Below are 24220 nucleotides of genomic sequence, written 5' to 3' on the forward strand. Positions count from 1 at the left end.
AGAGGAGAGGAGAGGAGAGGAGAGGAGAGGGGCTCTGCAGCCAGGACACAGCTCTATGGCAGAAATCAGGGCCTCTAACCCTGCCTTTCAGGGGAACCCAAAACTGGGATAAAATGCTTCCAGAGTTGGGCATCCAGAGAGACACAGTAGAGAAACCACTCAAAAAAGGCTGATATCTCCTAATAGACACCCTAGAAACAGATTAAAGAAATAATGCTGGAGAAAAAGATATCCCTATAGTCCAGCTCCTTCACATTCTTGGGCAAAGCAGTACAAGCATTTCAAGCTCTTCTGGACAGCTTCACTTTATCTGTATGTTCCTCTGGCCAGTGAAAAATCCTTTTCTGCTGTACATCTCATGAGAGACAGAGTTCTTGTTTATATTTTCATTTCTGGAATTCCTATCAGGAGAAACTCCTGCTGTTAGAGGACACTTAGGAAAACTAGTTTTAGGTGTGCATTTAGTTTTTTGCTTAGGAGTACCTTGCATAAAACTCCATCACATAGCCCATCACAACCCCAGCATGCAGTCAGCTTTAGCACATTTCAGGTGCAAAACCTTCCATTGTGCAGATTTTCAGTGCTTCTTTAGAAATTAGACTCCATATTTACTGCTCCTAAGATTTCCCTTCCCTACTGGTATGCAGCACTGCACACTGAGCTGAGTCTCAGCTAGGAGCTCTTGGGAAAGAGCAGGCAAAGTACACAATTCCCACATTCCTCTTGAGACAAGGCTCTTCCAGTTGCACCGTGAAAAGCACCAATTTTCCTATACAGAAACTGCAGGACAGAGTTCAAGCATACCATCAAAATCAAGAAAAAGTTCATTTTTTTTCCTAGGCAAGTAGTTGAGGCCTAAAACCTCTGGGTAAAACATCCTTTAGAACTCATATAAATAAAAACCTAAGAGTTTTAAGCAGTTTTCTCAAGTAGAAATGAAACTAGCAAAAATAAGCCAAAATCAAGTTGTTGGGTTTTTTTTTCCCTTCCCTTAAAGGGGCTGAAATTACTCTCCAGCTTTGGGACATATTTGTAGGACTTCATGGAGGACCTTTTCCTGTGCACAAGGTTGAATTTTACTGCAGATGCTTGACTCTCACTCACTTAAAGATTGATTTACAGAGGCACTTTAAATAAACAAAACTAACTTCAGGAGCCTTTTTTCATTACAGAATTGTAGCAACACTGACAAGCTGAATAATTCCTGGTTTGATCCCCAGAGAGTACAAAAAGGGGAAGGAGGAAGAGGGAAGACATGGCCTGTAGCCACCTTTGTTTCCTTCCTACCCCATCTCCAGCAGATGCAGCTGAGGATGAGCCCAAAGACTCAACCCCCCCAAACTGCCAAAGGCCCAGAATCCCTGAATGCAGTAAAGATCCCAGGGATTCAAATGGGAGATCCATCACTGGATCCAGAGACTAGCAGAATCCAACAATTATATCCTACAGCTCCAAGTCAGGAAATCACTAAGGCATGAGACTAAATCCATCCCTACCAGGGAATACAATTAAACACATACTTAAAATTCAGGATGGCTGTAATTGTCCTTCATGAACAAAGATGCATTCCTGAACTCAGGCCTTCTTAGTTTTAGAAAAACCTTGAAAATGCAAATCTTACTCTTGCAACGGATCTAAATCCTCTTAAAAAGTTCTTCTATAGACCTAAGTGGCTATAAAACTTTAAAATTAGTTTAATCTATTTTTCTGACCTCAAACACAGGTTATTTTCCACTAGCACTGGAGCAGCTCTACAATACTCAATGTTCCATGAAAAAAGTCATTTTCCACCATGAGTGGCCCTGGGACAGCAAATGTTATGGAAAAAAACTCTATCTCCGGATGGGACTGCAAAACACATGTTTAAAAAAAGAGAAAAAAAGGAATCTGCACTATAGGGTGCCCTTAAAATATTCAGTGTTCAAAAACAAATTTCCTCCAACCTTGAAAGCCCTGTGAAATATTACACACCATAAAAACCTTGGCCTACTAACTACCTGCTCTAAAACACTGGATACGTCTTCAGAAATTTTCCCCCCAGCTACATAGAATCTCATAAAGTATTCTGAGTTTCCCATTCAAGAGCAAGGCAGAACTGTGCTGGCACAAAGCACATTTTGCTGCACTTCACTAGAACTTTACCTTATTTCAGAGGCTAAATTTGCATGTCTGCCTTTCAGAGGAAACAATTCTGGGTCAGCTATCCACACAATGAATGATTATTATTTACCCACTAACACCTCCAGTGCACTGAGCATAAAACCTACACAGCAATTGCTTCCACTGCTACCCCTTGGTATTTTCTCCAGCAGAATTCTCAAACTGCCTTTATATTCATCTGAATTATACTTGGGCAATCAACTTCCAGTGAACCCTAAAAAGCCTAAACCTGCTGCTACTGAAATTACCTGTATGAGTCTTGCCAGCTTCACCAGGAATAAACCAGCATGGGACATTTTGGCACTCAGTGTTATCCCTAGCCTGCCCTCTGACACTGCCCCTTCTCTGGCAATCTTTCAATCTCTCTTTACCCCTCCTGCTTCCTACCAGCCATGCAGCAGCCACTCTTCCTAGGTGGTAGCAGCATCTGGCAGGATTTAGGTATTCTTACCCACATCTGGTGACCTCCTTAGACAGGTTCCCAAAGCAAGACCCCTTCCCACCCCACTCTTGCCATGGCTCTGTCAGGTTCTGTTTAGCTCTCTGGCTGTCAAAGAGAACTTAATCTTTTTTCCAGCTGCAGGAGTTTAAGGCTAATATTTTTCAAAATCAGGCATTTAAAATAAGGCAACTCTATTTAGCAACTAATGACTGCTAGAGTGAATTCTGCAGTGAACCCCCAACAAAGACTCGGTTGGTGTGCATTAGGACAATTCCACAATTCAGCACTGTTACAGAGCCTGGTTTACCCAGCTGGTGTAATTACATAATTATACTTTCACTTCACTGAATAACAGTGCTGCATCACCAGGGATCACACTTTATCATCATTCAGCATCATAAAGTACACATGGACTTCTAAAGGGAAAATTAATAAAAATGTAATTTTATCAGAAATTGAAGCACTATACAAGAATTGCTATCCTTAGTTAGACCTGAAGTCCACTTAACTCAGCATTTTTTGTCCAACAATGAGCACCTGGGGATGTGTAGGCAGAGTACAAAAATCATGTCACTTATTGAACAACCCTTACTCAACATACCCTCCAGAAGTAGCCCTTAGATGATGCCTGTTTCCTCTACTGCTCTTCTCTCTACCTCTTCCTGCTCTACTGTATCATTTTTAAGATGAGGTCAGCAAGTTGCAAACAGGATTCACCAGAGCTTCAAAGAATGGCCCATTTATATTGTCTATTATTTCATCCATTCCTCTGCCATTAATTTTGGCTTGGACAGCACCCAGCAGGCATGCTGGTGTTCCATGGAGCTGAGAACCACCACTGCACAGACCTTTCTCTGACTGCCACCCCTTCAGGGACAGCCACATGCACTTGTCTGCCTTCAAGGTTATTTGTTCTATATGTACATTTATTCTGCAAATATCAACTTTGAACATCCTTTGAGCTCATCTAGGTTTTAAATGTTACTTGTGGGATTATCCTGCTGCAACTATTTGCAGGGAGTTTTAGATACAACAGCCTTTATAAATCTTTATTCTTCACAGTTTTAGTCAACTAACTAATCACATTCCTTCTGAGAACTTTTACAAAAATGTTGAGCATCAAAGATCCCAAAACAGCCTTTGGGGCACCCTACTCTCTCTCCACTGTAAATTTAACCACTTCTTCTCAGTCATTTAAGCAGGTGCTAACCACTGAGGCAACCTCTTCCTTTTCATAATTAGAATTTGTTAAACTTGGTCTAGGCAACTTCTCAACAACTTTTTGCAGACTGAAGTATGAAGTATTTGAAATTTTACCTTCCTCTAACACAATCAATCTTAACCCTTCCTGAACTAGAAATTTAAAGGAAAATTCTTTTCAAATTATCAAAGCTGTGAGAGGAAAAAAAAAAAGTGCTGTAAACAATTTCAATTTATGGATTTCCCCCACCTCCCTGAGGCTCTATCTGCCTCAGAAATAGTGGAAGGCCTCAGGAATGTGTTCTTATAGAGACCTGGTAGGTCCCAATATCCCAAAAGACACCCAGTGTGTGTTTGGATGAGGGCTGCTTTGGACTATGCAGTCAGGCTTTCCTGGACCCCCAGGCCATACTGCCCATAATACTGGCAAAGTATCAGGTACAGTCCCCAGGCACACCCTTCAGTTTAGTTATATCCAAAGGGATTCAGTTTTCAGGTTCCCAGACTGTCACCAGACACTAAGCAAAGCACAATTAAGCTTTTGAACATCTTTCAGTCCTTCCTGCTTAAGCCTGATCCCAACAAAAACTCTAATGAAGAAGCACTTACTGTAAAAAGCATAAGAGAAAAAAAATTTTCCTTCTATTGTACTAATTATAAATACTGTCATTCCTTCCTCATAAAATAAATCTGTACACACTTCTTTAAACTTTTGAAATCTATTATTAATATTCTCTAGAACATACAGAAAAACCTAAAATAAATGAGGAACCAAAATCCTATGTATTAAACTTCTATATTTCTTCACTGATGTCTTCTAAAGGGGTTAAGCATAGAAGACAAAGAGCAGCATCACAGTTACATTTGGAATAAATGTGGGTAAATGAAGCAACAGATGGAAAATCAAAATCTTGATTTTTTTGGATCTGTTTCAAGTTCCAACACTGACAGCAAGTACTTGGTCCACCTTTGTGAAAATTCTATGCAAAAAGATACAACAGGCTTTGTGTGTTTCTCACAATTTTTTATCAGTATGTTATTATTAGAGAGCCAAAACGTATTCATAGGAATGCAGAATTTGGATGAAGGTGCAGATTCTGCTTTTCAAGGCCTGTGTGCCAAGATATTTCAGAGCTGCAAAGAGAAGTGTAAACAACCCCAGCTCAGTGTGTGTCACTTCCCTGCTCTCACCAGCAAGCGGCAGACAACGCACATTTTATTCGTATTTCCACTCTTCCCTCTCTTCTACTTAGAACTTTCGAAGTTTTTATAATAAATGGAGTCTGACAGTTTTAGTTTATTTTAGCAATAATCACAAGACGTTTTTTTTCTGCAAATGCAATAAATGTTATCCAAGAGCAATTTGGAGCAATCAGTATTGATATTTATACCATGTGTGTTGATTGAAAAGCTCTTGGCTGTAAGAATGGAATATGAATCTACTCAGAATGTATGAATATCTTCTAACATATGCTCGTGTGGGAGCTATAAAAGTGAGTTTATTATAATTAGTGGAAAAATAGTCTTGTTATAAACTAAGAAGAGAAAAGAGAAACCATCAGTTTGTACAGTTCAGCTAACTTTTCTTATTCTGTTCTTTGATGATCTTCTGTCCACTAGGACACACTGGTCTTCAGCAATTCAAAGAGCTTTTTCCAATCTCAATATGAATTTTGGAGTGTGAGAGAAAGGCTTTCAAAAGGATGAAAGAACCAAATTAGCAACGACGACAAAGGAAAAAAAAACTTGTACCCAAAAGGCCAATGCTGCACAAAAGATTAAAGTTTATATCTTCAATATAGGTCAATTTCTTTGTAGAAGAAACTATGGATTGAACAACTCTTAAAATGTCCTTCAGGTTGTTCATTCTACAGAAAAAAACCCTCAGAGGTCACTGCAGCCAAGAAATTTAAAAGTAATAACTCTACTACTGACATGGCACTAATAATCTTCATGCACACAGACACTTTATTCATTAGATGGTTCTTCTTGTGGAGAACTATTCTGGGGGCTAGCAGGAGCCCCAAAGACCAGATGTGACACCAGTGAGAAATCTGCATGAGTAATGTCTGTGTGGAAGATGTCCACAGAATGTCTGTGTGATCCTGAATAAACTCCTGGTAGAACATGGAGAACACAAAGGCTCATCCCGTGATGTTTCACTCAGTTTCACTCCCAGGGCAAACCCATCCTCTGCAGAGCTGGCAGGAGGAAGGGCAGCGAGGAAGAGGTGCTGCAGACCCAGCCAAGGTCTCCCTGACTCTACAAGAAGGGCTCTCTTATTGTTACTTTTGCAGGTCTGATCATTCACATCATCTTTTATCAGCATTCACAGTGAAGTTCTCAACCTCCTACACTGCAAATGGACACAATTTTGGGTCCCACCCATCAGACAAACGTATCAGCATAAGGTGCTGTTAAATTCAATCTTCTGAAGTCAGTGGTTTATTACTTTCCATTAAGGAAAGAAGAACAGGAAAACTCTGCTTACATCATTGCAAAAGTTTTTCTGCTTCTAGACTTAGTGACATTTTAAGACATGCAAGCTCTATTTTATTCACAAACAGTAATACTTACTTCCTTGGCAGTGACAGGAAATAAAGCAATTAGATAAATCATTTTCTAAGTCAACACTGGTGTCTCAGCATAACTAAAGTTTGGCTCACCAATATATACAATTCTAAAGCATTTGGAAATCTACAGTCCCATGTGAAAATATTAATTTATATTTAAATTGCTAACTGCTTACCCATCCTAACAATATTAATATTAACAGTGTGACATGAACTCTCTGCTGAATTTGAGATGTAGGTCAGTTATACACACAGTTGCCAAACTATAGCTGGAAAATATTACTTCATCAAAGAATTAGCCTTGGTACAACGGTGAATAGCAGAGCCACATGTCCTAATATATGTCAGCCTGGCGCCACTATTGTATGCAGAGCTATTTGCATATATATATTTCTATCACTACCCTGCTTCAGTATCAACACCCTCTGATATGCATTTCCCAGCACATAAATGTGAGCAGCACACTGGCTGCTCTGAGGTCGTTCTTTGCACTCACTTGCAACGCTCGTGGTTATTTGCACTTTCACACATCATCTTCACAAAAGGCTGAGCTCAGCTTATTAAATGTTTGACAGAATATTGCTGCTGTGACTGAAATATTACACTTTAAACCTCACAGATAGCAATGGTAAGATTAAAAAGAAAACAGGTACCTTTCCAGCAAAGGGTTAGAAAGTAAAAAAAAGCAGTGAACTGCTTAATGCTTGTTAATTCTGATTGATATTATTCTTCCTCCACAGATGTTGAGCTAGAAAATATCTGTATTCTCTCATACCTCGGCACTTTCCTTTGTTTCCTCACTGCAGCTGCAGACTGATGGATCTAAAAGGTGAGTTTACTTCACCAGCAGGTTTAAAGTTCTATTAGGCTACGGCTGGAGATTTCATTTTCAGTTTTAACAATAGTCTAGACAGATGTGCATCTCCAACAGGGATAAAGAAAGTTCTTTGATGAGCAAGTCAGCTGGCCATGCTCTCTATGCAAGATAGCTCCATATCCTGGTGGGCTTTAAGCAGCCCTAGACCACTTCTTGGAAAGAAAGCCCATTTTAGCAAAACCCTGAACATACAGATGTGTATGTAAATTGAAGTGACAAGAGAAAATAAATAGGACTGGTGTGGGTGACATGCCTAATAAAAAAACACTAATGATCAATGATTTTCAGCCTTCACTGGTAGTTTATTTCAAGATAAAAGGTAAATTTCTGATTCCGACATTACAAGCAACACCAGTGCAGTTCTTACTTACCTTTCACTGGACATTCAATCAAAATATTTGCTCCGCTTCTTGCCACGATTGTACCTCCAACAACCGTTGAGAAACTGCTGGCTTCCAGATTTGTCATATTTAACACAGAGGACAAGATGACAGGCACCTCTTTGAAATGAAAGGGATATTAAAGCTTTATTTAACCTCTAAACATAGACCTTGTATTTAAATTCATCATGTTTGGAACAGAGTCCAGTCTGCAAAGCAGCAGCCAGAAAAGACAGGTGGGACAGATACAGGCAGACTGAGTTCACACCTGCTGTGGTTTTAGAGCAGCAAGACCATCTTACTGCTGCCTATTAAATCAGGCAGACTTTCATGGGTTGCCAATAAAAGAAACTATTTCAATAGCAGTGAGCATGGGTGTTTGTATGCATATATTTATACACACATATATGTCTATGTGTATGTATATATACATGTGTATGTGTGTGTGTGTAAAAGCCTGGCTTTGTGGAATGCCACTGTTTTACCTGCACGCAACAGCAGTGATGTTTCCATGTCAAAACCAGAGTCATTAACAACCAGGCATCCATAGGTACCAAGTTCCTTTTGAGCAGGATTCCGAATCTGCACTTTTCCAGCGGGGTCCAGGATCACCCTGCACAACAACCAAGGAAACACAAGGGTTACTACCCGGGACAAACCCAGCTGAATCCCCTTGCAAGAGCTGCAGTAAAGCTCCTTTTTAGGAGTTTGCAGATGCAGAGCAGCACAGGCAGTCACAGCTCTGCCCCCTCTCTGGTGGCAGAAGGGGAGAGCTCAGGGATACACAGGGAGGATTGTTCAGATCTCCTTCTCCTACAGGGCTGTGTCCTACTTGCAGCCCTTTGAAGGGCATTGCATTTGCTACCACAAACCAGGATCCCCTGGGCAAAAAAGTGTGAATAAATCAGAATACCACAATTAAAAGTATTAGGCTTGGCAAGAAATCGATCTCTCTGGAGCAAGCTTGGTTTTCAGCAGGATTGGGGAATTCACAAATCTATGGCCTGATCTGACTTTCAAATTACTGTGGGGCTGGGGTTGTTTGGGCTTTTTTAAAATATCATCCTTGAAGTTAAAGTCTTCCACCAAAACCTCAGAGGTGTCTTGAGTACTTTGCCTGTCCTCTGAGGAGGATCACAGCTTGGGGAAGAGGCTGAAAATAACAAATTTTCTCTTCTGTTACATTTCTCAGCACTAAGTAACATGGCTTGCCATACACTCAGCACATCCCAAAAGCCTGCAGCTGGTGTTTTCCCCCAATGAGTACATTTACATGATAGATTAACAAAAAAATAATATAAAAAAATGCATGTGTCTCAACAAAACAAGCCACCTCATGCATGACTCTAGTACATCCTTCTTGACAAACCTGACATATAAAGACCATTTATCTCCTCACACTCTTTCAGATGCAATGCTATTAACATCACTTTTGGGTCCACATACATACATGTAGATTTGTGTATAAGAAACTTTACTGGGAAAAAAATTAGGAAATAAAACCTACTTTGCTAATATATGCCTGAAGTGCAAGAATATCAGTCTGGGCTAAAATTAGGAAGCAAACATACTTGTGAATAAACAAAACACCATAGCGTCCACAAAACCTGAAGTATCACTTGCTACAAATTAATGGAAAATTATGCACATTTCACAAAATAAACATAACTGGTGGGAGCTACATGATTCCAAAAACATTTTCATTTTTTAAAATGGCTTAGTTTGGGTGTCTTTGCTTTAATTGATAGCCCTGCAAAAGTATATTTTTCTTGGCAGCCCATTTAATCAGTTAAATACGTTGAGAAATATCCAAGAGTGTCTTTATCATTTCAGAACCAGTTTTTTCATTACTCAAGAGCTAGCTATAATTCCAAGAGGCTCACACACAAAGTTAATGTTAATATTACCAGGTGAGCTTCTAATTTATCAGCTCTGAAGTAGAAGTATTTGCTCAGTCTTGAGCAAATATCTGATTGTAACAGCTTGCTGTACTCATTTGTCAGCTCTCAAATGTGATGGTAATACAGGTTCTTTATTATTCTGAATTTCACTGTCCTTAACAGAAATATTTTAAAGTATTGAAAAACATCCATAAAAGCTCATATTTTTCTTTTTCAACTGAAGTTATGCAGCTCCACTAATACCTAAATAGTGTGTTGAAGAATGGTTTGGGTACCATTTACATTTTCCCTTCTTAAAATGAGTAAGAGCTAAGATTTCTTTTCATCTATACTATGGCAGATGTTTTTAATGTGTTCCCACTGTATCTAGTATCTGAATGAATCCAATAGCCTCTCTAATTTGGGGGTAAATCTGCTCTTTTTCTGACACAGCTGAAATGATTAAAGCAGATCAAAAAATACAGCCAGGACATCCAAAACACTTCACCTTATAAAAATAGTAAATCATCCTATGTAGCATCCTGGAAATGGCCAAACTCTTGGATGCCAGTAAAGCCAAACAACGTGACAGACACTTGAAAGAATAAAAATAAATAACTTTACTAGAAAGATGGAAGGCCCAGTGGCCATGCTTATCTCATTTTTACAACAGTATGTTCTAATATTGCACAGCAGGGTGGATTTTTTCCGTCGACAGCAACACAGTAAGTCATTCAAAAGTAAAAGAAGCTATTTACTTACTTTGCAGAGGCTTTTAATGTCTTGCCATCTTTTGTCCAAGTATATTTCACTTCACTCATACCAGCTGTTTCACACAGTAGATTGACAGCATGAGTATTCTTGGTCAGAAAAACTGTATTTCCAATTCGTACGGTTACTGTTTTGTTGAAGGAAACTTGAGGAATTTCCTTCTGCCTCATAATAACTGGAACCTTCTGGTCAAACACTAACTTATCGACTGTTTTTGTGCTGAAACGTTCGGATTCGTTTGGCGATTTGCTTGGGAGTTTCGAAGAAACTTTCTCATCCTGGGCCCCCTTCCACTTTTCAGCAGCTGGTTGTGGATGCCTGGATAATTCAGCAATTAACTGGTAGATGAGCTGGGATGCCAGGTCATCACTGACTTCTCCAGTTTCAATGAGCTGGCTCATGTTGCTCATGAGCTCCTCGAACTGAGCGGTGTCCATGCTGTAGGCACCCTGGAGAACTGCAGCCTCCAGGCGCTTGTTCCTGAACTCTCGAGAGCTGAAGTCTTCTGCTGAATTGCTCCCAAAGCTCCCAAGGCTCCGCAGGAATGGCTGATCGTTGACTTGCCTGTCACCCAGGTAGAGTTCGTTCTTCTTGCTCCACATTTGCCACATTTTGCTCATCTTGTGCCATTTGGCCCCGAGGCTGTTGGCCTCGTTGAGATCTGCATCTCTGGTCTGGCTGGGCTGCTTTTGAGGGGGCAGGGGCTCGATGAGCCTGTTGTCAGTCCCGATGAGCTTGAGCACAAAGGTTTCGTGCGCGGAGCCTGCAATGCACCGGTACACGCCAATATCCGCAGCTTCCAGACAGTGGATTTTCAGCGAGCCTGACTTAGTGATGCCAAGCCTTTTGGAGTTTTGTAAGTGCTGCCCATCTTTCTCCCAGCGGATAAGGGACTTCTGGAACCTACGCACTGGGCACTTAATTACCACAGATGTTTTTGGGAGCAAGTAGGCTCGGCTTCCTATGGTAAAGTTAATGCGCTTCTCTGGCCGTGTCTGAATATAAACTCGGTGAATGCTGACAATCTGAGGTCCATGGGCAGAAAACTTCGCTGGAAGCTTGGGCTTGATCTCTGCAAGAAAACAATGTGTTGAGAAACATCTAGTCATTGGCAGTCATGCTTACAAAATCTGCTTTTCACAGAATGCTTGAAAGAGCTTTTCCTGACTTTGTTCAAGTCAGACTGCAACACACAGAGCTTTTATCTGAGTCACAAAAATGCAAAAATATGAACAACATGAAACCATAACATTCCCTTGCTTTGGCCAAGAATGCTATTGCTTCTTCCCCAAATCTAACAATGACAGGATACAGGCAACATATACCCATGTGAAGGATGTAGATAGTGCACACACATATGAAAGGATATGTACATATACTATATGTTACTCCATATATATGTTCATATTCCAGTTATATTTCCTACTGCTGCCTCAGAAAGGCTAAGCATGATGAAAATGAAAAAAACTGAATTAAAAAATGTGAACACATTATCACTTTCCCCACATTTGAGCACTGTTGAGTGCAGAATGGCCTAAATAAAACAAAATCTATCCAAAATGTAAGGCTCCCCTTGACTCTTATTTAAAGTGTTGGCTGGCTGTGCTGGTTGCCTGAATCAAGCCAAACTGATAGCAGTGCAGGAGGTGAAAGAAACAGTCAGTGAAGACACAGCACATGCAAAAGGCAAAGGCACCCTGTAATCACAGGCTGAGGGTAATTCATTAGGGTTGAAAGATGAGTTGCTGACAGTGCTGTGCCAAGAAAGCAGGGAGGCAAAGGAGGAAAGAGAGAAACAAGGCAGAATTTTGAGAGGCTGGATATAGTGATCAGATGAATTACAAAAGCAGGCAATAACAGCATAAAGCTTCGTGCAGGCTGGGTATAGAGACACTGGGTATTACGAAGCTCCTCCTGCACTAAACTGCAGGCACCTGGATGCTGGAAGGTTTCTAGGGATCTGCCTGGATGAAGATGCTGGAATGTTTCTAGGGATCTGCATGGATGAAGACACTGGAAGGTTTCTAGGGATCTGCCTGGATGAAGATGTTGGAATGTTTCCAGGGATCTGCCAGGATGAACACCACCACGGGCAGGCTTTCCCAGCAGGGCTGGGAGGCACAGGGCACTGCAGGGCTTGGGACGCCGCTGTGCTGGCTCACGGCTGGCAGCAGCAGAGCCAGCCTGGCTGAGAGCACCGCGCAGGGAGGGACAAAGCCCTGCAGGGCAGGGGCACACACCCCGAGCCAGGCCAGGCCAGGTGGAATCCGACATGGGAAGAGTTGGGAAACAATGATGTTGCTGCTAGAAAACAGCCCCGTTGTGTTTGGTGACCCAGCACTATAGAATGTGACAGAGACAAAACTCAGAGCCCGCAGAAGGAGCTGATGGGCCTGGAAATGGACACAGGGATCACAGCACTTCGCAGCTCGTCTGAATCTGAAATCGGTACTGCTTTTCCACTTGGGAGGTACTCAAATAAAAAGACAACTACAGTGATGGCACAGAAATGATACCCGAAAAGCTGCATATGCATGTGCTCCAAATATGCTGTGAAGAAATAGGTGAAAAGCTAAATGCTTCAAGCATTCAATAAGTGTGTACACTATAGGAACTACACCCTGGAGTGCGTTCTTATGCTTATAAAACAAAATGGTTATTTTCAATGTTTTGGGTAATGAGTTCAGACCTGTGGGGATATCATGGTTTCATAATTACACAGCTTTTAAATCGGCATTTGTTATCCAGACACAAGGTTCCCTCAACCATTTCACATGGTACAACAATTACATTGTTTCAGGCACTCAGTTTACTAAAATTATTAAAGTAGCGTCCTGTTTTTAATAAGTTATTGGGCCCCAAATATTTATTTTCAGGGAAGCGTTCCAGTATTAAATCTTCTATTTCCAAAACCCAACTTACAGACACAGTAAGTGTAACTTTAAACACACAAATTAAAATACTTCAGGCTGTGGTCTGTTTACACTAGTTATTCCAGCTTAGAATTAAACCCAGCGCATACTTATAAATATGTTAACAAGTCTCATCTATTTCATTTCTTTAAAAAAGACAGACCACTAACTCTCATTAGCAGCTCAACACTGAAGGGTGTGTGTATTTTTACTGGTGACTGGTGAGCAAGGCTGAGAGTGAAACAAAGTTCAGAGTCGTGGATGGCAGGCCATATAAATATATAAGGTCATATGAATGTACGAGGCCACGTAACTTTGCATTCTCTAGGTCCTTACTGTCATTCAATCTTGCAGCTGCTGAGGTAATGGACTGTTTGGGAGGGTAAAGGTAAATCTTAAGGAATATGTGCTGGAGCCTTTGGACCTCATTATCACCTGATACAAATCCATCTGCATCTGTGACCTGTAATGGTCCTGAACAGCTTCAGCTGGGTTTCAGATCCTGGTGACCTCAGGGCTAGACTGGTGTTATTTCCTATTTCACAGAGCACAGAGTCAGGAATGTTTCTACTTAATAAGCACTCCTAAGTCAGAAAACAGCTACAATTACCAGTCTCAGGGTAAAAGATTAAGTCTAAAATGACTCAGCATTGTCATGAGACAGTAAAAAAGGCTCTCATGTGAGCCACAGAAGCATCATCTTGAAGAGGGAGATTTAGAAACTGCTCTCCAAGGCAAAAACCCCCACAGCACTCACACCACACTGCTCCTCACCCATCCACAGCACTCCGTGTCCTACAGAAGAGATGTAGATGCAGAGGAGATGCCTCCTGCATGTTCCTGGGAATCCAAAGCCTGCTGCTGTCCCAGCCCTGGCTCCTTCTGCAAGACCCAAGCAGGAGCTGCAGGTGTGGAGCAGCCTCACACCTTCCCCTGCCCTCCTGCTGCACTGTCAGAGAATCACCAGGCAGATCTGAGCTGCAAAGGCTACCTTGCTCCACAGGGTAGTGGAAATGGAGGGAGAGGACAGTGGTTCTCTTTATGGCTTTGATCTGCACCCATTCTGTCTGATTTTGCTCCCTCTGCAGCCCCATGTGCTGCTCTCTAGGCACTGTGCTGGAAGCTGACACAGGAACATTAATATCAGTCTGAACTAAGCAATTTGCAAACCAGCTCCACTGCCATTCAACTATCCACAATTAATTAAATTCAGATAGATATGCAACTCAAAATATTTTATTAAACCTTATGCCAAGGACATTCCTGAAAGTCCACAGGGCTTTATTTAAGTGGAGTTTTGAACCTCAGGATTTTGGCATGTTAATCTGAAATGCAGGCCAGGAAAAGAAGTTTCATATTATGTATGAATCAGTAATTATTCTATTTCTTATGTTGTTTTGTGAATAATTTTTAAAGCAAAGCTTCAAAATGTATAAAGTAGCTATTTCTTCACAACACTACGAGCTGAGTCAAAACATGGCTGTGTCTGACCTGTGATCAGAACCAGGTCATTGATAAAGGCTTTCTGTTTTCCCCCAGCTCAAAACTACAAGCTCTTTTTTTCTTCCCTTTCTTCTCAGCCCCCTGCTCCCCAAATCTGCAAACCAACACTCTCCATTATAAAGGAAGAGGAGCACAGGTTCAGACATCAGGAGCCTGCATTTAGATCTGCCTATTCTAAAATAGCATATGTAATTGAACTCACTCTGCGTCAGAGAGGTTTTCCCATTGCTGTTAAACAATTAGTGCAACTGCCATCAGTATCATAACCCAATTGTGCCCAAATTGTACAATTTCCATAGACAATCTTTCTGAAAAGATTCTTATATAGACAGCAATAAAACATCAGATTTTTCAAAGAATGTCTGTACCGTCACCACTCCTTGTGCAGCTAACGAGGCCAGGATTGTAGTTTTTGCAAGGAAAGATAGAAATTACACCTAAAATTATCACTGGCACAGAGTTTCAGGTATTGAATTCCAGCATGTTAAGCAAAATGTCCAGTATAATACAAACATACAGAGAAAAGACAAGGCAGAACTGGATTCTTATCTTTTCTAATGTCCTTTGTAATTTATGTTAAATTTATTATTCTTTTTTTTTCCCAGTTGGAATAGTGTAAATGATAAAGGAAAAATCAGATCAAATTGTGCATAAGAATGAGGGTGAGAGGTATGTACCATAATATATACTCAAAAACTACTTCTTGAGATCATAACCTTTGTTTTTGAATGGTAGAAATAAAAATAAAAGCAATGACTGGTATAGCAATTATGACACTCAGTTTGTGCCAAGTTATGTTGTGATAGTATAGGGAGATGAGTGAATTAATGTGCATACAGATTTCTCTTTATAAATAGATCATTCCAAATCAGCAAGGAACCAGATAAAGTCACATACTTACTGTTGCAGGCATTCATCTGACAAGACCTTACAAGCAGTGAAGGAGACAGAGCACTGCACATCGATCCATTTAATGTGACATATTGGCCCTTTGCTGTTAGGTTTTGGCAGGCAAGTTTCCTTCTCTGGATTCCAACACCACAGCTTACTGAGCACTGTGAAAGGAAGGGTGCAGTCAAGCTAAACTTGGTGCTCCACACCACACATGCTGATTTTAAACTAGTTTGTTTGGTGGTTTTCTTTTAATATTTTTAAATTTTTTTTTTTTGTTCTGAAAGAGTATGCACACTTTACTTCATAGGAATCCTTGTGTTATCTAGTTATTAGTCTCTAATATTAGTTATTAAATTCTCTCCACTTCTCCAGGCAGTAAGAATATAAGACAGTTTTTCCAGCAAGCACGTAATGAATTAAAGTAATATGACAGTATTTATGCCCCACCATGGGCAAAACAGAGCAATGAGATCTGGTACCTGAGAGAAAAAACCTCAGCAGGTTCTAAACAGTCTCTGGCAAGTCTCTCAACCTGCTCTCTGAGGTTGTATTGCATGAAACTGTAATTGCAGCTTCGAAATTCAATTTTCTAAATAATTTTGAAAATTGGAGAGTGGTAGCAAGCTTGCATTAAACAGGAAAGGAGGAGGATGTATTCCAGAATAATGCAAAGATTTTCTTTTTGAAAGCTGTACCATGAAATAACTGATAGCTAAATGTGTCTGGTAGAAAGCATGCAATGTCCCCCAGTGACTGAAGCACTGCCCATGAAGGGGGCTGTGGTCAGTCTGGCTGCAGGCAGGGATGTGCAGGATGTTCAGGACAGGCCTCGTGACAGCTTCAGCTGCCCTGGAGCTCCAAACAGCTCATTTCCCCAGGCAGAAACCTTCAGAGCTTTTGTTGCAATGGAGGGGCTTAGTTCACCATTTTTGAGATGTGCTCACCTTGGACCATTCCCCAAAGACCAGCTGAGGAGGACAATCAACTTTTGCACATGCTTTAGTAGTTGGCAATTTGGGTTCCTGGCAGGTGTTGTCAGGGTGTTTCAGGAAACTTCCATCTGTCAGCAGCTGCTTACAGGACACTCTGCGGGTCTGAATCCCCCCTCCACAGGTACGTGAACACTAAGGAGAAGGATCAAATACAGCATTTACAACTGCATGGACATCTATGCTCTTGAAAAATGACATCTATTTCAATGTGAAATCAAGCAGCATGGAAAATTCAATGTTAAAATATTTAATATATTGGAGATGAGAACTGGAGTTCCAATGTCAAACATACTACCTGAATGCATGGAAGTAGTAGAAATCTTAGAGAAAAACATGCATCTTGTGCATAAATCTATGTCACTCACCAGTTAATAAAACAAAAAAAAAAGGAAATAAGGTTATTGTGTTTAGAAAGCATAGGGAGAGAGATGGTGTGTGGAATAACAGGTATCCAGCCTTCTGAAATCCTAACAAGGAGTTCCACCTCATCTTGTGACTACTCATCAGCACAGGAGTCTAAAGCAGTGCTTTTGGGTTAGTTTGTTCTAATGATGGAAGCTGAAACACACACAGAAGGTCGGGAGCTGCCTTCCATGCTGGAGAGTCGTTCTCGGCCAGAGGAACCCATTTAGCCTCTTTCTGTGACCCAGCCATACCTGCTGCCATTCCTCAGCGTGCCAAGCAGGGGGACAATCAATCTGGTTACAGGCCTGTAGAGAATGAGGCTTGGGGTCCTTGCACTGGTGGGCAGCAGGAGCAGATGCCCCGGGCTGCTGGCAGGACACGGCGCGGCTCTGGATCCCCACCCCGCAGCTCGCCGAGCAGCGGCTCCAGGGCCCGCTCTGCCACCTGTCCCAAAACACAGCCAACAGCTCGCCTTTAGCAGCACACCTCACACTGGGGAAGGAACAGTCTCATCCAAACACAGCCCAGCAAAAAGCACAGCTGCAGGCACACTTATTGATCAGTGGTTAAAATGCCCCTTTGGTCTGGCTGGAGCGCGAAAGTATAAACTGGATTTATAAACCTGCAGGTAACGAGCAAATGCAGAATTTATTAACAATAAAGTAATATATGGTCGTTTTCAGACAAATTTTACCCCAGTATTTACCTTTAGAGTGTTTCTCTTAAAAACAGCCTGTTGGCAGCCTGCTGATATTTACATTGATAAATGTAAATATGTAAATAGACCTTTCTTATATTTAGAAAACTTCCTTTAAATGCATACATGTTTTCTATAAAACATCCTGTTCCTGTCAACTTCTTCCCTACATTTAGCAAGAGCAGGTTTCTGCAAACACATAGAAACAATTTTTAAAGGATCTGGGATGTCAGAGATCAGAAATGGGTAAACAAGTCAGCACACATCAAAATTTCACATACGGCCCTTTCAAGTGATCAAATGACCTAGAGGTTTTCTGGGATTTAGACTGGGTTTGTTCTTTCCCCAGAATCTCCAAATAAACATAAGAACTACATGGAGCTACTAAAGAAGCATTAAATTGAGATGCCTTTAAATTGTATTTTCATTTTTCCTTTAATTCAGTAAAGATAAAAAGTGAATATCCTCAGCTTTTCTTTTGTAAAATATCCTTGAAATTTTCCTAGTACTACTAGGAGAGTTAAGGCTCTTTTTCCAACACTGGCAGATATTCAACATGGAAGAGATTTATTTCAGAAAATGTCCCCTATTTCATCAGTGAGATATGAAGAGTGGAAAAGGAGTGAACAAGACCAAAAAAACACCCCAATCCCAAAACCTTGTTGAAAACGGAAGTAGTGAAATTCCATCCCAAAAGCATGACCACAGTCTTGCAATCTGAACCCTTTCTGAGAAAGCCAATGTTTATTTAAGTCCCATTAACCCTTCCTTTGCCACCACATAATTCCATTATTTCAGGGTACCTCGGGGGGCAGAGCTCCGTGTTGCAGGTCCGAGTCATCGGGGGCGGCCTCTTGGAATTGTCACACAGGGCTTCACTGACACCTTGTTTTGTGTCTACGTGCAGACACATGGCAATGGCTTCCTGTGTCCCTGCATTTGAAAGGGAAACAGCCATGAAACTCTGAGGATGGAGGAGATTTCTGTAAAGCTTGCTCTTGAATAATAATCGGTAAAAAAGCACTGGATTAGATAGCAGGCTTAAAAGGAACATCTCAAGCAAAAAGGAATGCAGAGACAGTTTATATATTTAATACTCAGAAGATATTTGCGAATTATATCTTAACTTTACTTCTATGATATTTAAAAGTCTTGATTTGATATTCTACCACTTTGAAACCCAATAAAAAAAACCAGGCTTTTCTGTCAAGCTACTAGCAGAGGCTGCATCTACTGGTTCAGTAATGATCCTAAACCAGCTACTACCTCCATTGCCAAAACTGAGGTGAAAGTGATTCCTTCTCACTTACCTTGCCTTTAATAAAAAGCTAAAGATCGGCAAAAATTGTTGTAGAAATGCAGGAAACTTGCAAAGCTATAGTCAGGAGAAACGTTCTGTGTTTAGTCAGCCATTCTCAGTGGCCAAGAGATGCAATGGTTTTGCTGAAGGCAGCAAATCTGACCCAGCCTAGAGCCTTCCTGACTAGTTACCATTCTTGGCACCTTCTGATCTGCAGCTCTTGCTACCTGGATCTTATTACTAAAGCATGGAATATTACTAATGCTCAGATTTCTATGAGCAAACTGAAACGTAATGTAAGTTTCCTTTAGAACAAGACAGCTTAGTGAATACACATTCAGTGAACTACTTCTATTTTAAACTTGTGCAATTATCCAATTTTATATATCATATTTTTTAGTACGAAAGCCTTGCTCAATTTCAAAGCTCACTCACATGCACATAAAATACAAGATGGTTGTGATGTGCCTGGGGGATTCTGTGTATCTGGGTTTCTCTATACAAGCAATGCTAATGATCCAAATCCTATAGAACAAAAGAGCTGAAATCATAAAATACCTTTATTGTTTCCAGGTAAAAATGGCTCTTGAAGAACCAGTTTCATAGAATTTAAATTCCTTTCCTTCTTATCATTCACTTATCTTCTGTGATTTTGTAAGGACACTGCTGACCACCAGCCATTCTGATTCCAGAGAGCTGGAATACCTGACAAAAAAAGTTCCACCCCCAGGACAATATTTCTCACCTGTACACAAGTACTGTCATTTTTTTCATAAACCAAAGATGTTCCCTCCATCTATAACAATTTTGATTCAGTCCAGTGTATTAGCCAGCCCAGGCCACAGTCCTACCTGAGTCAGCCCAACTACTTCAGACACCTCAGCAGGAGTAAAGCAGTAGCAATTTTCAGAATAACACAAATTCCAGTTTCTTTCAGGTTCTTTGGTACACCTCGAGATCCCCTCTGGGACCCATTTGCAGTTCAGAAAGACCTTGTAATATAAATGTTTTGACTACATCTACCAAGTGATGAATTTTTATAGAACAAAAGACCTGACCTTAAATATGATTGACAACCTGTTCAGTTCTCTTGTATCAAAGTATTGATAATTCTGTTAACATAGAACACAGGCATTGTGGGAAAACTACTTTACTAGCCAGGCTGAGAATAAATATTTAACAACAAATACCATGACTGTAATGCAGGCATCAAAATGCCCAAAGATGACAAAACAATAAGCATATTTTTTGTTATAGAAGTAGGGGAATCAAAAGCTTTCTTTCCAGTCAATTCTCAAGTGTTTGTTTAACAGGAGCAGCTTCCCTTTCCCCTTACATAGGAAATGCATGTTTGAGTGTCTACAGGAGAGAAGGAAGCATTTAGAGGTGGGTTCTGACAGAAACAGATTTGCCTTACCAGACAAGTAATCAAGTCTGTGCCAAGAATCCATATAATCTATATTTTAGGTCATAATCTACTCTGTGCTACCAAGGTTTAGCTTTGCTGACCTCCCTGTGTTGCTGTAAGAAAATCATGCTCCAAGGTGATGCTTCTGCTCTGGAACAGGTTGCAACACATAGAATTGTCTTAACATCTCACTCAAAGGAGGGGAATGAAATGAAATTCCCCTCAGACCATCTAAATTGGCAATAATGTCAAGGGAACTTTTTATCTTGGTGTTATATAAGCTAAATTGGCCAGCCAAATGAACAAAAGGCATGTCATACCAGGTGATGGGGTCTGTCTACAAATTGCCACCTGGAGTTCATTAAGGCATTCCTGCCTTGCAGCAGGACCTGCAGCGCTTTAATCACATTAGGAGAAGAAAATGTTGCTATGTGGTGTGTTTTTCATTTGACTGAAGTACAGAGCACAAACTGCATTAGCAATTCTTCCCCACAGGGCCCTCAATGAAAGAAAACTTGCACCCTGTTTTGATGCTGTAAGTACAAAATGGATACTAAAGAGTTGTTAAAAACCTACCACGAAGTCCCTTCCTGTTCCTTCCTTCTCAGTTCAAGAACTCTGTTCAATAAATAACTGCACTTAATTGATGTTAAATTTACTTGAACTTAATTGTCAAAATGTCTTCACAATTAATCAGATTTCTCACCCCAAACTATAATTTTCCATTAGCTGGGAACTTCAATTGCTGATAAACTTATTCTATGTCGATTGGAAAATGGAAAAATCTATTATTCAAACAAGCAAAGTTTTATATGTATGACTTTCTTGGCTTATAATATAAACATAGTAGATAATTTAACTAAAACATTATGTATGCAGCAGGGAGCATTAAGTATTTTTACAGTAATCTGATGCACTATTGTAGTAATTACCCTACTATTCAGTGAAATAGAATATTTTCTATTTTAACCCAGCATTCAAACCACATACATTTACATTCTTCTACAATCTTTTCTGTGCGATGAAATATACAGTGCTTGAAGCTGTTTTAAAAGATCAAAATGCTTGAATTAAGCCCAGAATTTCTCTTCCTGCATTTTTGAAGTACAAAGAAACTGGGGGTGGAAAGCTGCTGTGCAAAAGTCAAAAAGGTGGATCTATTCTCTATACCTGGAAGAGGAAAGACATTTATTTATATCAGATTGTCTCAGTTTGGTGGCTTCTTAAAAATATTTACTATAAGCTGAAAATAACTCAGAAGAAATGCCAAATTCTACATATCCTTGAGCCTCTCTGTGCATCTATTTTATACTTCTGTAAGAGAGTAAACAACATCTGCAGCTAATGAAACAAATGATACGAGTGACCAGGTATCAAGGTGACTCCAACACAAGCTGAGAGCAAATTCTCTCAGCTTTATATGTGAGTCTCTGAACGGTCATTGTTTTTCTTAGAGCTCTTAAATTTGGCTAGAATCCATTAATATTCTAGAGATCTCAGGTTTCTCATAAATAAAATGGTAAACTTTTAGCCCTTATGGTCCAGACAAAAGCCTGAAAACACAGCTTGACTGCACTCTGAAGTTACCAAAGCCACAGAGGCTATAGAGGAAATAACAGGATATGCATATGTTATTTATTGCTTAATCTCATTATTTTTAGGCCAATGTAATGACTTTAGGTGGCCCAAATAACCATATTTGAAGCATATGGAGTATAAATAACAACAACAACAACAATAATAATAATAATAACAACATAAAACCAGCAAAAAAAAACCCCAAAAACCTCTTGCAACTAAAGGCATATTTAAACAAGAAAACGTTCAGAGATTTTTAAAATTAAAAACATCCTTTTAAAATATTGTTGAGTAGTAAATGATTGACAACACTAAAGAAATGCTACAGATTATAACAAAAACATTTCTCTTCAGGTATGTTCTTTATTCTCATAATGATTATTAATTCCCTACTGATGACATTATGTAAACTAAACTTGCATCTGGGACTCTCGCATCACAGCCAAAGTTCTTCAGATTTAAAAGAACACAAAAACAAAAACAAAGAAACCCAAAAAAACATTCAGGGAAAATGAAGGCAAATTTTGAGATCCCCAAGCACATAGCTGGCTTCTTTTCAGTTTGGGATTTCTTCAGGCACTGAATAAAAAACCAGATCTTTAGATTTCAGACTGGTTACAGAGCTTCCTACGGGTATTAAAGGTGATGTCTGCCTATGACTAACAGGCCTCGACAACTTTTATTTACACTCATGGAAAGACTGATGAAGGAAGCATTAATTATGCTAAGAGGCATAAAACAACTCAGCTGCTTGCAAAATCTCAACTTGTTTGGCTCCTCACATGCTGTGTGAGAAGCCACAGAGGTTTGGTGCAGAAAGCACACAAGTGACCCGAGACTGGGGTGACTGTTGCTCTAGAACTGGAAAGATGATGTTTGATAACAGCTTGCAAATCACACTCTGTAAGTCTAATTCCCCAAAAAGGTCAATCTTTCCACCTGCATTTTTTCATCTGCTTTGCAGAGGGACCAGAGGAGACTGAATTACAAGTCTAGTCTGCGTGAGGATTAAAAAAAAGGTGCAAGTGACAAGCTCTGAAAGAGAGATTCGGACTTTGCTCAAATATTGGCTATAAAAGCTTCCAGCCTGCTTAAACCCTGCAGAATTTTTCCTCATTCAGAAAGAGTTAAGCACTAAGAAACAGGGGCAGGGAGTTCTGAGGATACAGAAATCCACAGGAATTTGTTTTAATAGCCACTTCTAGATGCATACATACTAGAGAAAAATACCTAATATAATTTACATTACACTGGGTTATTCCAAACTCAGACAACATTTATTTCTTATAACGAAAGAGTTCATCTAATTGAAATGAGATTTGAACATAAAACTTAGCAGAAATGGATCAGCTCCTTTGAACTGCACAATGGAAAAATAGTAGACAGTGAGATCATTAGCTAGTACATTGCAGTGAGCTGGAAACAGAAGAGATGTCTGGTTCCCTTAAAACTATTTATCGGCAGGTAATTTTTGGTCTGTTTGAAAGCCTTTGCCAAAGCAGTCAGAAGACCAGAGCTGATAGAAAGGAAAAATCACCTAACTAGCACAGCAACATGGGGGCTTCTGAAGCTGCTCATTGATAAAACACCCTGACAACTTCCCACATTTCCCAGGAGCATCACATAAGGAAAACGTCTAGACACAGTACCAGTGATACCACAGAAGTCTTAAAAACACAAACAGATATTGTCTTTCAAAGTTCTTCAAGTGAGTCATTTCTACTGCATAGCAAACAAATTGTTAGATTACTGTGAACACCTACAGGACAATTCTGGGTCAGGGAATCTCGCAAATTCATGAAAGGGTCAGAAGTCAACAACAGAGTTCATGCTTGGCTCCCTCAGGAACAAAATTTAAGCTGAACACAAGATTCTGTTCATCAGTCATTTTGAAGTTCCTTCCAATGCTGTGTTCAGTGCAGGCTCCTTAAATTACCATCAGTCTGCACACCAAGTACAAGTTTTTATGGGGATGCTTTTGCAAAGACAAACTCACCCTTGAAGATGCAGAATGCAATTGCAACATGTGCAACAGCAGATAAAGACTAGAAATTACTTCATCCTAAATATCTAATGATATCCTCAAAATTCAAAAACCTTGGAGTTTTAGAACACCTCTGGCAAAGACATTGGCTAAAAAGCAGTAAAGTGGATTTAAGATGGCAAGAAAATGGCTGTATGTTACAAAAATCAGTTGAGATACCGGAACTACAAATTTGGAATTAATGAATGGTTTGCTTCTGCTTTA

General features: G+C 40.1%; 1 protein-coding gene across 1 annotated transcript in view; it reads right to left on the minus strand.

Annotated features, from left to right (window-relative positions):
* Positions 1-24220, minus strand: part of ADAMTSL3 (ADAMTS like 3) — a 168985-nt gene that overhangs the window by 15446 nt on the left and 129319 nt on the right. Inside the window, exons 17-23 of the mRNA XM_041468945.1 lie at positions 18490-18619; positions 17241-17433; positions 16537-16716; positions 15600-15753; positions 10275-11355; positions 8118-8245; positions 7624-7752 (exon numbers count right to left, since the gene is read on the minus strand). Of these exons, the coding sequence (XP_041324879.1) occupies positions 7624-7752; positions 8118-8245; positions 10275-11355; positions 15600-15753; positions 16537-16716; positions 17241-17433; positions 18490-18619 (1995 nt within the window). The remainder of the gene's footprint in view (positions 1-7623; positions 7753-8117; positions 8246-10274; positions 11356-15599; positions 15754-16536; positions 16717-17240; positions 17434-18489; positions 18620-24220) is intronic.

This window comes from Pyrgilauda ruficollis, unplaced genomic scaffold (genome assembly GCF_017590135.1).
Source record: "Pyrgilauda ruficollis isolate IOZ18807 unplaced genomic scaffold, ASM1759013v1 scaffold23, whole genome shotgun sequence".
Lineage (NCBI taxonomy): Eukaryota > Metazoa > Chordata > Aves > Passeriformes > Passeridae > Pyrgilauda > Pyrgilauda ruficollis.